This window comes from Pyrus communis, chromosome 5 (genome assembly GCF_041283825.1).
Source record: "Pyrus communis isolate YQ-2024b chromosome 5, ASM4128382v1, whole genome shotgun sequence".
NCBI lineage: Eukaryota > Viridiplantae > Streptophyta > Magnoliopsida > Rosales > Rosaceae > Pyrus > Pyrus communis.
The window spans coordinates 9,026,834-9,044,001 of record NC_142569.1 but is presented as its reverse complement, the minus strand read 5'-3'; the positions used below and the strand labels follow the sequence as shown (position 1 = coordinate 9,044,001).

Here is a 17,168-nt window from a genome sequence, read left to right as displayed (position 1 = left end):
GTCACTCAAGAATAAAAATATCTCAGAAACAGTTGGTGATACTTTTATCAAGAACATTGTCTTCCAATTGAAGAAGTTACAGGAAAATCAAGAGACAAAATCAAGACGAAAGCGTGTACGAAAATCATTTCCAATATTTTATCGAGCCTCGAGTAGTGAAATAGTGACTTCATTAGCTGAGCATGTTTTAGAAGAATGACTGGCTTCGAGTTTAGTCAAATCCCTTTCATTGTAAAAACCAGGTTTTAGAGGTGGGGGCAACGCACCTTCACCACCCAACATTAGAACTACAGTTGACATGCTCGGCCGGTCTTCCGGATTCTGCTGCACGCACAGAAGACCCACATGAATCGTTCTTACAACTTCATGCAAAATGACGGAGTCCTTTACTGATGCATCAAGCAGTTTGAAAGGCATGCCTTCTGTGTGTAGCATCCATGCCTAAAACACGAAAACTAGTCTACTTAGCAAAAGTAGCAGAGTCGAGCAATAACAATTTTTAACTTGACATTTGATGTTGTCACACTCACATGTCCAAGAAGGTTGAGTTTGTGGTCTGGATGAGAGAATCCTCTATTTCTGCTCCCGCTCACTATCTCTAGCACCAAAACACCAAAGCTATAGACGTCGGACTTTATAGAGTAGAAACCATCGATTGCATATTCTGGAGACATGTAACCGCTGCAGACCAATGTGTCAAAAAATGTTTTTATATGCAAAGAATCTAGACTTTCTAGTTTCTATTAGCGTTTTAGAAAATTCGTAAAAAAAGACTCGTATAATTATGTTTTAGGATACTTACTATGTTCCGACCACTTTCTTCGTTTCTGCTTTCGTTTCATTTCCTCCAAAGCTTCTAGCCAAGCCAAAGTCTGAGATTTTCGGGTTAAATTCATTGCCTAATAAAATGTTACTTGCTTTGAGATCTCTATGAATAACTCTCAATCTAGAATCTTGATGAAGATAAAGAAGCCCTCGAGCTATCCCATTAATAATTTCAAAGCGCTTCGGCCAATCTAATAACATCCTTCTTCTTTGATCTGCAAAATATCATAATTCACAATTGTAAAAAAACACATCGTTCTAGGCTGCTAGCATAATCGGACTAATCGAACTAAATGCAAGGTTTTTGAGTGGTCAAACCGAAAATAAAGAAGTCTAAGCTTTTGTTAGGCATGAACTCGTAGATCAATATCATCTCGTCTTCTTGAATGCAACATCCAAGAAGCTTCACTAGATTCCTATGCTGAAGTTTGGCAATATGTGTAACTTCATTCTTGAACTCGTCGAGTCCTTGTCTAGAACTTTTTGAAAGCCTTTTCACTGCGATTTCTTGTCCGTCTTCCATCGTACCCTGAAATCCATCAGCGTATGTTGTGACCAAAATTCATACTTTGTAGTTTGCACACTACTTGTATCCATCGTTCCATATTCTGACCAGAAGTACATGTATCTATACAACTTCGAAACTATGAAGGACTATTTGGCTTTACCTTAAAGACAGATCCGAAACCGCCTTCACCAAGTTTGTTTTCAATTGAAAAGTTACTGGTTGCAGAAACTATAGTCATCAAGTCAAATAACGGTAATTCCAGATCCTCCTTTTGGTTGCGTCCTAGTTTTCCTGCAAAGACGCAGTGACAAGTGAAAAAAATTCCCTATACAACCGAACTATGTAGTTTGGAAAGCAGAGAGGCAGAATAGTATGACCAACTTACCACCTTTTTGGTGCTGCTTCTTCCAAACATAAAACAACATGGCAAGGCCCAGGATCAGCAGTCCGGTAGACAATATAGTAGTGCTTATTATGATTCTCATTTTCTTTGCATTGGATTCAGAGTATTTAGCGTTGATCTTTGTATCGTCTTCATAATCTACGAATGATATTTTGAAGACAGAAAATCTATGAGTCGGAGAGTAATAAATAAATAAATAAAAACTATATAATGTCTATCATCCGACTAAAAGTTTCTAGTTTGTGAGACAATTCTAAAAGAAGATATTGCTAATTGTGTCAAAATTCAAAATTAAAACTGCTAGAATTAGTACAATGTTTCACTTCGTTATGTCTTGACTTTGTTTCAAGCATATGATTATGACTAAATGCATAGTCACCAACAGGTGTTTTTTACATACCTTGTCCTGCTGCGGCCATTCTTATATAAATATCTTGCCCGTTTTCAGCAAGGTATCTTATATCAATTAGATCACCGTACCACAGCAAACACCCAGTTCCTCCATCCCGGATATCCAAATTTGTATAAGCCGTGCAGGAGCAGTTCTTCATGCACACCATCTCACATTCCTTGAGGTTCATACTTCTGTTAAACCAGGATTGTTCTGTGCTAGGCAATTTCAACCCCGAGTACTTTTGGAACACGTCTCCGGTGCAATTTAGAGAAGTCTTTCTCGCACAACCATTAGACCAATCTACCAAATCCCATTCTTTCGGAAACTTTGGTGTAAATCCTTTCAAACAGCTACAAACCGGGGACTTTTCAATGTTACATGCACCATATACACCACAGAATGCATAGTTGTCACAATTATCAATTTGGGCTGTTAGGTAAAGAACCCAACCTTTGGTTCTATCAATCCATATATAGCGCCGCACAAGTCCATCGGAAGTTAACACCACCCTCGAAAGGATTGAGCTGTTGCGAAGCGTGTAACTGTAGTACATTTCATCGGGCTTAAAAACCAGACCGTATATGTATATAGGGTTTGGATTTAACTGAGGCGTTCCACTGAACCGGACTCCATTCCATGGTCCAGTTCGAAATTTTATGACCGAACCCTCCCTCAAAAATTTTTCTGCATATCCTTTGGGACCAATTTGATATGTATAATTGCCTTGAGAAGGATCCTGAGGACTTTTCCATGATCTAAGATGCCAATTGAAGCCTGTAACTGTGTTCCTACCAAGCTTCGTACCTGGTAATAATGTATCGCCAGGGTAATCAAAACTTTGCCACAGAGAGTTCTCAGGGTCATCATCACTCCTATCCATCACGACAAGATTACCCGAATCCAAAAGACGTGCCACTGGATTCTGTGCAGTTCTCGATGTGTTGGAGGACCAAACTGTGCTCTTGTTGTGGTTGAGGACAAGTATTCCGGGGCTGGTGACCCTCATAACGCCAGACAAATCAGTGAGGGGTGTGTCTCTGTTGGCAACCCATACAATGGTTGTAACAGATATGTGTTTGTACCATATCCCCACGTACCGTCTATTAGAAGCATCAGGACTGCAAAATCCTAGCTCAAACGTACCGCCAGTTGAAACTACAGTCTCACCGTCTCTAATGGACTGAAATGTACTCGTGGCGTCATCAGCTGTGGAGAATACTGCTGCAACGATGAGCAGCAAAGAAGAGTAGAAGAGAAGCAAGCACATCTTTGTTGAAGCTTTCAATGGTTTTTTCAAATATGTGGGAAAGCACTGAAAATCAAAGACCTCAATTGTCCCTCTACGCCCTTCTTACATGTATGATTTCGCATTTTTTTTGTCATTTTTGACTTCAATATTGTTGAATAATTGGGCACATGGGAAGACAAATTGTTCTCCAGTGTGAAACTGAGGAAATTGTTTTCAATCGGAAGTAGACATCGGACTCGGTCCAAGAATGATATTGTCTTAGCCTCACATTTTCCTATGACAATTAAGTTGTTTCATACAGTAGCAAAATATCTAAATTAATATGTGGTCATCCAATTCCCTCAGCTCAAAGGAAACTTATCTCTTTGCCGGTGGAAAAATTAGACGAAGAGAGGAACCCCACGTTTGACGTTTGACAACTTGAATGCACTGTTAGAGCCGTATTAGAAAATATGAAAATAACACAATAATTTCAATGATCATAATTATAAAGAAAATCACATCTATAGTATACAAGATTATATAAACAATTATAGAGAAAGTTAGAAACTGGCAAATTTGGAGATTGAGGCTTGCATAAATGCAATGTCCTAAAGACAAAATTTCGTCTATACTCTTGTGCTTGTAGTTCGGTAGGCGTTCACATGATTCAACAATCTATAATCTGAAGTCAAAGCACTTCAATCTTTAGACTCTAGCAAACTCAATATATTCGTACTCTCAAGACACAACTCGAAATTAAACAACAAAGAAAGAACATAGTGTACAGGGAAATACTCTTTGTCCAAGTTCTAATTAACTCTCTATCTCATCTATATATAAAGCCAAGAGCCCATTGAATAGTTTTTTTTTGGTGTCACAAGCTTCACAAAAAATAATTGGCCCTCAAATAAAAAAACTTCAAAAGCAACCCAAAATAATGTATCAAATGTGGCGGGGTATTTTCATCATTTTAACATTATTTTTTTAATAATTAAATTTTTTTTCTTATAGTTTTTTTTATTATTATTAATTAATACCTCACAATAGGCTAGTAATAATGTAATTCAATCAGTTGTTCATTAAATATTATTTTTTCTATTTTTAAATACGTTCAAAACATCTTAAGAGGCGTGTAATGCCGGTTATAAAAAAATGTATTTTGCACGCGGATAATAATGTGATTAAATTAGTTGTCAAATGATTTTTTTTTTTTAACAAATGACGTTATCTACACTAAGGGGGAGGGGGAGGAGATAGGCTTAGCCTCACAATGGGCTAACAATAATATGATTCAATAAGTTGCTTTAATTGGTTTATGAGGGGTTTCTTCTAGCATGATCTAAGATTATAAATTTACTTCAAATATTTGACTTTTCTTTTGTCAATTTACGCATATAAATACATTTAAAACGTGTAAGTCGTGCGTAGTATACCGTGATTCAAAAAATGCATTTTGCACGCGCGTGAGCACGTGCATGAAAGCTAGTACTAATTACAAGGCTGCGATTATGGATTATAAAGAAGGGAGTCTTAACGAAACACTTCTGATATTGTTCACCTTTAACGTTAAGGACATTTTTACTCTAAAAAGTCACTCCTACTATTCATTTACAACATCTTTTTGTTCTTTTAGTTAAAATCCAAAATTTTCAAACCACTTTCATTCATTTTTCTTATAAATAACCCCAATGACTTTTAGGAATGGCTGAAGTGGCTGTTCATAAAGTGAATGCCATCTAATTCATCCATCATTACAAAAGTCATGTCTTTTGCGTAATGGTGCCGCTGCACTATTTGGTTTTATTAAGAAACCCAACTAAATGCACTTTTGCATGACATATTTTTCCGTTTAATCTTTGAAATTAAATATTAATTATAATATTTAATAAATATTATAACATAAATTTCCAACATACACGAATCCCAAAAACGAAGTATCAAATAAGAGCATATCAGATGGGAGAGATTATGTCTCCTAACCGGTTGTATGTCCCTTTTTGATAACTAAGTCAATATTTTTCAGAATGATTCCAGGGATGCTACTTGCATTTTTTTACGCCATTATCTACCGTTCCCTTTAAACTTTCTTTGTCAAAGTTTTGCTTTCTCGGAGTCTCTTTGTTTCTTCCTTGTTTATGGTTCTGCTTTGAGTTGTTCTTGGTTGCTGATTGTGGTTGTTTTTTGCAAACTAGTTTCCTTTGCTGTCGGTTGCCTCAGTTGCTTTCATGTTGTTGGTTGTTTTTAAGTTAAGTTGTACCAAAGCAAAATGTTCAATCCTGTATTGTAGTAAACATTAGAACATACAGTAAAGCTGTCGAATATGAATCACAGTTGTTCGAATATATAGTCTAATCCAATTGAAATCTAAAAATGATAACCATTTAATCTATCTAATTCAAACTTCAAACTCAACTACTGCAAAAGTGACTTCATTAGCTAAAAATGTCCTAGCCTCGTTTGCACAAGGATCGACTTTGAGGTCCTCTAGATCCCTTTCACTATAAAAACTAGGTTTTTGAGGTTGAGGTAATGCACTTTCACCACTCAACATCAGAATTGCTGCCAGATTTCGCTGCACGCATAAAAGACACATAGATCGACAGCAAAACAGCATGTGGATTACTGAAGTCTCCTACTGATGTATCGAGCAGTTCAACGGACTTGCCTTTTGTGTGTAAACTTCACGCCTAAAAGATCACAACCACCAATCGTACGGAATAAATAGAAGTATAAAGAATCGAGTAAATATAAACAATAATGCTAGACGAACCACATTTTACATTTTTAAGCGGAATCAAATCCATTTTTTACATGAGTTATAGTCACCAAATGTTACTAGAGAAGTCACTGTCACACATTGTATATAATTAGCTAATGCAGTCAGAATATAGTCCCTCTAGCATAATTCGACGAAAAATTATCAACTTGATAGCTGGCACTTACATGTCCTAGCAGGTTGAGGTTGTGGCCCGGATGAGAAAATCCTTTGTTTCTCTTCCCATTCACTATCCGAGCACCATAACACCAAAGTTATAGACGTCAGATTTTATCTAGTAGAACCCATCGACAACATATTCTGGGGACATGTAATGTAATCAGTGCAAGGCAATGTATCAAGAACTATATTTTACAAGCAAAGCAAGTAAATGTGTTCCTACCTAGTTTTGTACCCGGTAGGAATGTGTCACCAGGGTAATCAAAACTCTGCCACATAAAATTCTCAGGGTCGGTACGATCATTACAATCTGTCACAACAAGATTTCCGAATCCGAAAGCTGCGCTGCTGGATTCGACGCAGATGTTGGTGTGTTCGAGGACCAAACGCTTGTCTTCTTAGTATCAACAAGGACAAGAATTCCAGGGAAGGTGACCGTGAGTAGACCTGATGAATCAGTGAGGGGTGTGTCTTGGTTGGCAACCCATACAAATATGATAACCGATATCTTCTTGTAGCATACCCCCACGTATCGGTTTTCGGAAGAGCCGGGAATGAAAAATCCGAGCTCAAAGGTTCCACTAGTTGAGACTAAGGTCTCACCATCTGCAATGGAGTGAAATGTGCTTGTTTCGTAGTCTTCAGCTGTGGAAAATACTTCAGTAGTGATGCGAATGAGCAGCAAAAGATGCAACCACATGTTGTATCCTCAACGGATTTTCTGTTCCAATTCTTCCTGTAATATTGTTAATATTATGATCAGGAACATTGAACTTGCTTTAGATATTATCATCTCATTCATATAACTTTAAAATGATAAAGTGTTTTTAATGATAGCGCTTTTGGAACTAATCCTTAGTAAAAATGCAAATGAATCATAATAAAAAAACTAAAAGCATTTCTTGCAAGAAGCACATAATTGGTTCCTGCAAGAAGCACCTAAGTGTTTTGTAACCCAAAAGTGTTTTCAATTGTTTTAAAATCACTTATAAACGAGTCATTAAGCAATCGAACTCAATAGTGTGTTGGGTCATTTTAAAATCACTTACAAACAAGCCCTTAACCAATCCAAAAGGAATAATATTGGAGGTGAAGTTAATTGGACTTAATTGGTTGGAATTGGCCCGGTCATGGGCCGTTACCAGCTTCCTCACTTGGTTCTACTCCGATTAGTCCTTATGGGCTCATTAATTTTCTTTTGAACATAAGCCCTTCAAGTTGATTTGTGGTTGAATCCTCCTTCGGCATGACAGGCTTAAGAGCCCAATAGAGGATCCCTTGAGCTATTCCATTAATAATTTCAAAGCACTTGGGTCAATCTAATAACATGCTTTTTCTTCGATCTGCAGCATATCATAGTTTAGTTCACAATTGTCAAAAAATACATCATGCAAGCATGAGTGGACTAATCGAACTAAATGTATGGATTTGTCAAACCAAAAATAAAGAAGTTTAAGCTCTTGTTAGGCATGAACTGGTAGATCAGTATCATCTCGTCTTGTTGAATGCAGTATCCAAGAAGCTTCACTAGATTCCTATGCTGAAGTTTGGCAATATGTGTAACTTCATTCTTGAACTCGTTGAGTCCTTGTCTAGAAGTTTTTGAAAGCCTTTTCACTGCGATTTCTTGTCCATCTTTCATTATACCCTGAAATCCATCAGCATATATTACGACCAAAATTCATACTTTGTAGTTTGCACACTACTTGTATCCATCATTCCATATTCTGACCAGAACTACATATATCTATGCAGCTTGGAAATTGTTAAGGATTGTCAGGTTTTACCTTAAAGACAGTTCCGAAACTGCCTTCTGCCCGCATTCACTCACTATAAGAGCAGGGGCTCATCAAGCGCCTTCTTCAACTATATATAACTTGACTTACTATCTATAATACTATTTTTCAGAGTCGAGCACACTTCGTGACCTCCTAAAAGCAGTTACTTCATACAGATCATGCTACTATTGGCGTTGTCACAACCATCGATCAACTACTTGATGCTCCAGTAGTATCGTATGATGTTCGCATTACCGACAAAGACCTGTTTCTTGCAAAGTTTGGTATCATGTGGAAGATCTATGATATGGTTGGTGATCATCGAAGGTAAGCTCCGCCGCATTCTCATTCTAAAGTAAGGCCAAGGACTCTATATTCCCCCATTCCGAAGCCACCTTCCCCAACTTTATTGTGGTTTGAAAAATCATTGGTAGCACAAGTTACAGTACCCAAGTCAAATAATGGTAACTCCAGATCTTCCTTTGGTCCGGCCTTAGTTTTCCTGCTAAGCACATAGTGAAGTAAATCGTGTACCATGGAACTGAACTTAGAAAACGGAGGGCTAGATGAGTAGAAAGCTGCATAACTGCTTCTTTCATTCAATAATTGGGTCTTGATTACGTAGCATTTAGACTATTTATGTAAATACAACAGCATAACTAACTCAAGAAACTCCCAATGATACAACGACACCTGGCCACTCTTTGTGCTTGACACATGCATAGCCTAAGCATTCTTTACACCCTATCATTCTCCCTCAAGCTTATGCTGGGAACAACCGAGCATAAGATTGAAATAATGAACACTAAACTGAAGAGAACACAATTCTTTTGTGAAAATGTCTGCATACTGATATGCAGAAGCTACAAAATGTAACAAAACAGTGCCTTGTTGAACTCTTTCACGCACAAAATAACTGTCAGTTTCAATATGCTTGGCCTTGGAGTGCAATACAGGATCGACTGCTAATGCCATGGAAGACATGTTATCACAGTGAAGTAAAGGTTTATCAGAACTTACAATGTGTAAGTCCTTGAGTAGCTACTGAATCCAAACAATTTTTGGAGTAGTAGTAGCAATAGCTATGTATTCTGCTTCTGTGGAAGACCGACTAAAAATGTGTTGTTTCTTATAACTCCAAAAATATGCTTGGAGCCAAGAAATACTATAAAACCAGTAATTGAACATCTATCATTAGGATCACCAACCCAATCGACGATACACGTCCCTTAGAATGTTTCGAAAATGTTCCAAATTTCCAAACGACGAAAATTTGTTCTAGCCACATACTGATGAACAATGCTCGGCTTTGAACGTTTCTCCATTGATTTTTCTTTTTTTGGGCATAAATATGAACAATGCTCAACCACTCAAGAATGAGGAGGAATTCCTCCCATAGTTCGTAATCCTTTTATCAATTCCTACCAATTCGTTTTTATATAGTTCAATGATTAAACAATATCGTATTTTATTGTGTTTTTTTTTTTGGGCAAAAATTATCTTTATAAAGTGAGTTATAATATAAACGGTTCTGATCATAATTACAAAGTTTTGTGAATCGGCACAAAGAGTGTAGTATGTGACAATGACTTATATAACAGGCATTTCGTTTTTACTCATGATTTATTTTTGCATTCCTTTTATGAATTCTCCCGTTTGCTGAAAAAAAGAAGGAAAATTTGTTCCATATACTTGTTTACTTTTTTTCAAAGTTTAAAACCTTTTTGTTGCTGTAGTACTGTATGAAGTTATCAACTATACCTCAAATCCAAATAAAACATAAATAAAAACAGTAAAGGCTTGGAATCTCTCATATTTGTGTTCAATTCTAAGAATTTATATGCACCAACACGAAATATAAATTACGACATATAATTTATTTCTTGCCTTGAAGAAGTTGTAGTAAAATCAAGGGACAAAACAATGAGGGATAGGTGTGCAGAAATCATTTCCCGTATTTTATCGAGCCTCAAGTACTGAAATAGTGACTTCATTAGCCGAGCATGCTTTAGAAGAATGACCGGCTTCGAGTTCAGTCAGATCCCTTTCACTATAAAAACCAGGTTTTAGAGGTTGAGGCAATGCACCTTCACCACTCAACATTAGAACTGTAGCTGACATGCTTGGCCTGTCCTCTGGATTCCGCTGCACACACAAAAGACCCACATGAATAGTTCTTACAACTTGAAGCAGAGTGATGGAGTCCTCTACCAATGAATCAAGCAGTTCGAGAGGCTTGCCTTCTGTGTGTAGCATCCATGCCTAAAACACGAAAACTAGTTACTTAGTAGAAGTAGCAGAGTCGAGTGATAAGAATTTTTAACTTGACATTTGATGCTATCACGCTCACATGTCCAAGAAGGTTGAGTTTGTGGTCTGGATGAGAGAATCCTCTATTTCTGCTCCCACTCACTATCTCTAGCACCAAAACACCAAAGCTATAAACGTCGGACTTTATAGAGTAGAAACCATCAATTGCATATTCTGGGGACATGTAACCGCTGCAAACCAATGTGTCAAATAAACATTTTTATACGCAAAGAATCTAGACTTTCAATTAATGTTTTCGAAAATTCTTAAAAAACAGTCATACAATTGTTTTTAGGATACTTACTATGTTCCAACCACTTTCTTCGTCTCTGCTTTCGTTTCATTTCCTCCAAAGCTTCTAGCCAGGCCAAAGTCTGAGATTTTCGGGTTAAATTCACTGCCTAATAAAATGTTACTTGCTTTGAGATCTCTATGAATAACTCTCAATCTAGAATCTTGATGAAGATAGAGGAGCCCTCGAGCTATCCCATTAATAATTTCAAAGCGCTTTGGCCAGTCTAATAACATCCTTCTTCTTTGATCTGCAAAATATCATAATTCACAATTGTCAAAAAATACATCGTGCTAGGCTGCTAGCATAAGCGAACTAGTCGAACTAAATGCAAGGTTTTCGAGTGGTCAAACTGAAAATAAAAAAGTCTAAGCTCTTGTTAGGCATGAACTCGTAGATTAGTATCATCTCGTCTTCTTGAATGCAGCATCCAAGAAGCTTCACTAGATTCCTATGCTGAAGTTTGGCAATATGTGTAACTTCATTCTTGAACTCGTCGAGTCCTTGTCTAGAACTTTTTGAAAGCCTTTTCACTGCGATTTCTTGTCCATCTTCCATCGTACCCTGAAATCCATCAGCATATGTTATGACCAAAATTCATGCGTTGTAGTTCGCACACTACTTGTATCCATCATTTCATATTCTGACCAGAAGTACATATATCTATACAACTTCAAAACTATGAAGGACTATCTGGTTTTACCTTAAAGACAGATCCGAAACCGCCTTCACCAAGTTTGTTTTCAATTGAAAAGTTATTGGTTGCAGAAACTATAGTCATCAAGTCAAATAACGGTAATTCCAGATCCTCCGTTTGGCTGTGTCCCAGTTTTCCTGCAAAGACGCAGTGACGGGTGAAAAAAAAAAACTCCCTATACTACTGAACTATGTAGTTTGGAAAGCAAAGGGGCAGAATAGTATGGCCAACTTACCAACTTTTTGGTGCTGCTTCTTCCAAACAAAAAACAGCAGGGCAAGGCCCAGGATCAGCAGTCCGGTAGACAACACAGTAGTGCTTATTATTATTCTCATTTTCTTCGCATTGGATTCAGAGTATTTAGCGTTGATCTTTGCATCGTCTTCATAATCTACGAATGATATTTTTGAAGACAAAAAATCTATGAGTCGGAAAGCAATAAACGAAAAAATAAAAACTGTATAATTTCTATCATCCAACTAATAGTTGCTAGTTTGTGAGACAATTCGAAAAGAAGATATTGCTTATTGTGTCAAAATTCAAAGTTAGTCTTGACTTTGTTTCGAGCATATGATTATGACTGAATCCAAAGTCACCAACAGGTGTTTTTTACATACCTAGTTCTGCTGCGGCCATTCTTATATAAATATCTTGCCCGTTTTCAGAAAAGTATCTTATATCAATCAGATCGCCGTACCACAGCAAGCACCCAGTTCCTCCATCCCGGATATCCAAATTTGTATAAGCCGTGCAGGAGCAGTTCTTCATGCACACCATTTCACATTCCTTGAGGTTCATACTTTTGTTATGCCAGGATTGTTCTGTGCTAGGCAATTTCACCCCCGAGTACTTTTGGAACACTTCCCCAGTGCAATTTAGAGAAGTCTTTCTCACACAGCCATGAGACCAATCCACCAAATCCCATTCTTTTGGAAACTTTGGTGTAAATCCTTTCAAACAGCTACAAACCGGGGACATTTCAATGTTACATGCACCATATACACCACAGAATGCATAGTTGTCACAGTTATCAAGCTGGGCTGTTTGGTAAAGAACCCAACCTTTGGTTCTATCAATCCATGTGTAGCGCTGAACAATTCCAGCTGAAGTTAACACCAACCTCGAAAAGATTGAGCTGTTGTGAAGCTTGTAACTGTAGTACATTTCATCAGGCTCAGAAACAAGACCGTATGTGTATATAGGGTTTGGATTTAACTGAGGGTTTCCACTGAACCGGATTCCATTCCAGGGTCCAGACCGAAATTTAATGACCGAACCTTCCCTCACAAATAATTCTGCATATCCTTTGGGACCAAGTTGAGATGTACAATTGCCTTGAGAAGGATCCTGAGGACTTTTCCACGATCTAAGATGCCAATTGAAGCCTGTAACTGTGTTCCTACCAAGTTTCATACCTGGTAAGAATGTGTCGCCAGGGTAATCAAAACTTTGCCACAGAAAGTTCTCAGGGTCATCATCACTCCTATCTGTCACGACAAGATTACCCGAATCCAAAAGACGTGCCACTGGATTCTGTGCAGTTCTCGATGTGTTGGAGGACCAAACTGTGCTCATGTTGTGGTTGAGGACAAGAATTCCGGGGCTGGTGACCTTCAGAACGCCGGAGAAATCAGTGAGGGGTGTGTCTCTGTTGGCAACCCATACAATGGTTTTAACAGAAATCTTCTTGTACCATATCCCCACATACCGTCTATTAGAAGCATCAGGACTGCAAAATCCCAGCTCAAACGTACCGCCAGTTGAAACTACAGTCTCACCCTCTCTAATGGACTGAAATGTACTTGTGGCGTCATCAGCTATGGAGAATACTGCTGCGAAGACGAGCAGCAAAGAAGAAGAGAAGAGACGCAAACACATCTTAGTTGACGCTTTCAATAGATTTTTCATTAAATTCATAGGAAGACAAATTGTCCCTCTACGCCCTTCTTACATGTATGATTTCGCATTTTTCTGTCATTTTCGACTGCAAAATTGTTGAATAATTGGGCACATGGGAAGACAAATTGTTCTCCAGTGTGGAACTGGCGAAATTGTTTTCAATCGGAAGTAGACAACGGACTCGGAATGATATTGTCTGAGCCTCACATATTCCTATGACAATTAATTTTTTTCATACAGTAGCAAAATATCTAAATTAATATGTGGTCATCCAATTCCCTCAAGAAATTTTTAATTGTAAGAGGAACACAAATGATATACAACGTGTTTTAATATAAGTGATGAGAAATTTTATTTTTTAAGTTATTAACTTTTTAGCACACATATCCCACCATTTTTATAGTGACACGTGATGTACTATCATGTGTACCGATGACACTAAAAAATCTCTCAATTCCCTCAACTCAAAGGAAACTTACCTGCTCTGATTGGTATTACTCTTGGCCATTATTAGTGGAAAAATTAGCAGGAACCACCCCACGTTTGACGTTTGACTTGAATACACTATTGGAGCAATATTAGAGAATATGAAAATAACACGACAATTCCAACAATAATAATCATAAAGAAAATCACAACATTAATAGTATACAAGATTATATAAACAATTAGAGAGAAAGTTAGAAACAATGACAAACTTGGAGATTGAGACTTGCATAAATGCAATGTCACAAAATTTCGCCCCTACTCTTGTGTTTGTAGTTCGGTAGGCATCTGTCTCACAAGATTCAATAATCTATAATTCAAAGTTAAAGCACTTCAATCTTTATACTCTAGCAAACTCAATATATTTCGTACTCTCAAAACACGATTTGGAATTAAACAACAAAGAAAGAACATAGTGTCCAGGGAAATACTCTTTGTCAAATACGTTCTAATTAACTCTCTATCTTAACTGATTACACGACTGTGATTATGGATTATATAGAAGGAAGTCTTAACGAAACACTTATAGTATTGTTTACTTTTAACGTTAACGACATTTTTACTCTAAAAAATCACTTATGGTACTATTCACTTACAATACCTTTTTGTTCTTTTGATTAAAACTCAAAATTTTTGAGCAATTTTTTTTAGTTTTCCTTATAAATAACCTAAGTGACTTTTAGAAATGGCTAAAGTCGCTATTCATAAAGTGATGCCATTTTTCATCTAAGAATAAATTGTAGCAATGATCCCTCAACTTTAATCAAATTGGAGTAATAGTCCTTCAACTAAAAATCCATTACCATTGGTCCCTCAACTTATCAAAATGTGTAGCCATAGTCATTTTCATCAATTTTGTCAAAATTTTATCAAAATAAGTTATGTTAGAATAACCATTTATATAATTAGGGTCCCTCAACTCATCAAAGTGTGTAATTATGGTCCTTTTCGTTAACTACGTCAAAATTTTTGTCAAAACGAATTATGTTGGAATGATCATTGCTACAATTGGGTTATAGTTAAGGGACCATTTCTCCAGTTGAATTAAAATTGAGGGACCAATGGTAATAGATTTTTAGTTGAGAGACCATAGCTGCACGTTTTGATGAGTTGAGGGACCAATGATAATTGATTTTAGTTAAGGAACTATTGCTCCAATTAAGTTAAAGTTAAAAGAACTAATTACAATTTACTCTCCATCTATTTCATACATCATTACAAAAGTCAAGTCTTTTGCGTAATGGTGCCGCTGCACTATTTGGTTTTATTAAGAAACCTAACTAAATGCACTTTTGCGTGACACATTTTTCCATTCAATCTTTGAAATTAAATATTATAATATTTAATAAATATTATAACATAAATTTCCAACATACACAAAAGCTAAAAATGAAGTATCAAATAAGATGATATCGGATGGGAGAGTGTATGCCTCGTAACCGGTTGTATGTCCCTTTTTTATAGCTAAGTCGATATGTTTCAAAATGATTCCAGGCATGCTACTTGCATGACATTGTCCACCGTTCCGTTTAGACTTTCTTTGTCGAAGTTTTGCTTTCTCGAAGTCTCTTTGTTTCTTCCTTGTTTATGGTTCTGCTTTGAGTTGTTCTTGGTTGCTGATTGTGGTTGTTTTTTGCAAACTAGTTTCCTTTGCTGTTAGTTGCCTCAATTGCTTTCATGTTGTTGGTTGTTTTTAAGTTAAGTTGTATCAAAACAAAATGTTCAATCCTGTATTGCAGTAAACATTAGAACGTACATTAAAGTTGTCGAATATGAATCACAGTTGTTCAAATATATAATCTAGTCCAATTGAAATTTATAAACGATAACTATTTAATCTCTCTAATTCAAACTTCAAACTCGACTACTACAAAAGTGACTTCATTAGCTGAAAATGTCCTAACCTCGTTTGCACAAGGATCGACTTTGAGGTCCTCTAGATCCCTTTAACTATAAAAACCAGGTTTTTGAGGTTGAGGCAATGCACTTTCATCACTCAACATCAGAACCGCTGCCGGATTTCGCTGCATGCATAAAAGACACATGGATCGACAACAAAACAGCATGTGGATTACTGAAGTCTCCTACTGATGTATCGAGCAGTTCAATGGACTTTCCTTCTGTGTGTAAACTTCATGCCTAAAAGATCACAACCACCAATCGTACTTGATAAATAGAAGTATAAAGAATCGAGTAAATATAAATAATAATGCTAGACGAACCACATTTTATATTTTTAAGCGGAATCAAATACATTTTTTACATGAGTTATAGTCATCAAATGTTAATAGATAAGTCACTGTCACACACTATATATCATTAGCTAATGCAATCAGAATATAGTCCCTCTAGCATAATTCGACGAAAAATTATCAACTTGATAGTTAACACTTACATGTCCTAGCAGGTTGAGGTTGTGGCCTGGATGAGAAAATCCTTTGTTTCTCTTCCCATTCACTATCCGAGCACCATAACACCAAAGCTATAGACGTCAGATTTTATCTAGTGGAACCCATCAACGACATTGGGGACATGTAATGTAACCAGTGCAAGGCAATGTATCAAGAACTATATTTTACAAGCAAAGCAAGTAAATGTGTTCCTACCGAGTTTTGTACCCAGTAGGAATGTGTCACCAGGGTAATCAAAACTCTGCCACATAAAATTCTCAGGGTCGGTACGATCATTACATTCCGTCACAACAAGATTTCCGAATCCGAAAGCTGCGCTGCTGGATTCGACGCAGATGTTGGTGTGTTCGAGGACCAAACGCTTGTCTTCTTAGTATCAACAAGGACAAGAATTCCAGGGAAGGTGACGTGAGTAGACCTGATGAATCAGTGAGGGGTGTGTCTCGGTTGGCAACCCATACAAATGTGATAACCGATATCTTCTTGTACCATATCCCCACGTATCGGTTTTCGGAAGAGCCGGGAATGAAAAATCCGAGCTCAAATGTTGTATCCTCAACGGATTTTCTGTTCCAATTCTTCCTGTAATATTGTTAATATTATGATCAGGAACATTGAGCTTACTTTAGATATCATCATCTCATTCATATAACTTTAAAACGATAGAAAGTGTTTTTAATGATAGTGTTTTTGGAACCAATCCTTAGTAAAAATGCAAGTGAATCATAATAAAAAAACCTAAAAGTATTTCTTGCAAGAAGCACATAACTAGTTCCTGCAAGAAGCACCTAAGTGTTTTGTAACCTAAAAGTGTTTTCAATTGTTTTAAATCACTTATAAATGAGTTCTTAACCAATCGAACTCAAAAGTGTATTCAGTCATTTTAAAATCATTTACAAACAAGCCCTTAACCAATTCAATAGGAATAATATTGGAGGTGAAGTTAATTGGACTTAATTGTTTGGAATTGGGCCGGTCATGGGCCGTTACCAGCTTCCT

General features: G+C 36.9%; 2 protein-coding genes across 3 annotated transcripts; both read right to left on the bottom strand.

The window, feature by feature from the left end:
* Positions 1–18: 18 nt before the first annotated feature.
* Positions 19–3,621, bottom strand: LOC148696698 (G-type lectin S-receptor-like serine/threonine-protein kinase At4g27290). 2 transcript variants are annotated; one of them, XM_088694162.1, is made up of 7 exons: positions 2,137–3,621; positions 1,719–1,874; positions 1,494–1,624; positions 1,144–1,354; positions 803–1,040; positions 531–681; positions 19–441 (listed from the first exon to the last, which is right to left on the bottom strand). In XM_088694162.1, exons 1-7 carry the CDS (start codon positions 3,395–3,397, stop codon positions 139–141), a joined length of 2,451 nt encoding a protein of 816 aa, XP_088550288.1. In that variant the 5' UTR covers positions 3,398–3,621; the 3' UTR covers positions 19–138. The 2 variants fall into 2 exon arrangements, with proteins under 2 accessions (XP_088550288.1, XP_088550289.1); XM_088694163.1 differs by having other exon boundaries at positions 1,722–1,874.
* A 6,235-nt stretch (positions 3,622–9,856) lies between these two features.
* Positions 9,857–13,452, bottom strand: LOC137726227 (G-type lectin S-receptor-like serine/threonine-protein kinase At4g27290). The gene is made up of 7 exons (XM_088694161.1): positions 11,991–13,452; positions 11,609–11,764; positions 11,380–11,510; positions 11,030–11,240; positions 10,689–10,926; positions 10,425–10,575; positions 9,857–10,336 (listed from the first exon to the last, which is right to left on the bottom strand). Exons 1-7 carry the CDS (start codon positions 13,288–13,290, stop codon positions 10,034–10,036), a joined length of 2,490 nt encoding a protein of 829 aa, XP_088550287.1. The 5' UTR covers positions 13,291–13,452; the 3' UTR covers positions 9,857–10,033.
* Positions 13,453–17,168: the final 3,716 nt, after the last annotated feature.

Coding starts and splice junctions, on each gene's coding strand:
- LOC148696698 (XM_088694162.1), bottom strand. CDS start 3,397: ATGTGCTTGCTTCTCTTCTACTCTTCTTTGCTGCTCATCGTTGCAGCA. Junction 1,625..1,718: donor GAAGCAGCACCAAAAAGGTG/GTAAGTTGGTCA, acceptor GCGTCTTTGCAG/GAAAACTAGGACGCAACCAA. Junction 1,355..1,493: donor GTTTCGGATCTGTCTTTAAG/GTAAAGCCAAAT, acceptor GATGGATTTCAG/GGTACGATGGAAGACGGACA.
- LOC137726227 (XM_088694161.1), bottom strand. CDS start 13,290: ATGAATTTAATGAAAAATCTATTGAAAGCGTCAACTAAGATGTGTTTG. Junction 11,765..11,990: donor AATGGCCGCAGCAGAACTAG/GTATGTAAAAAA, acceptor TATCATTCGTAG/ATTATGAAGACGATGCAAAG. Junction 11,511..11,608: donor GAAGCAGCACCAAAAAGTTG/GTAAGTTGGCCA, acceptor GCGTCTTTGCAG/GAAAACTGGGACACAGCCAA.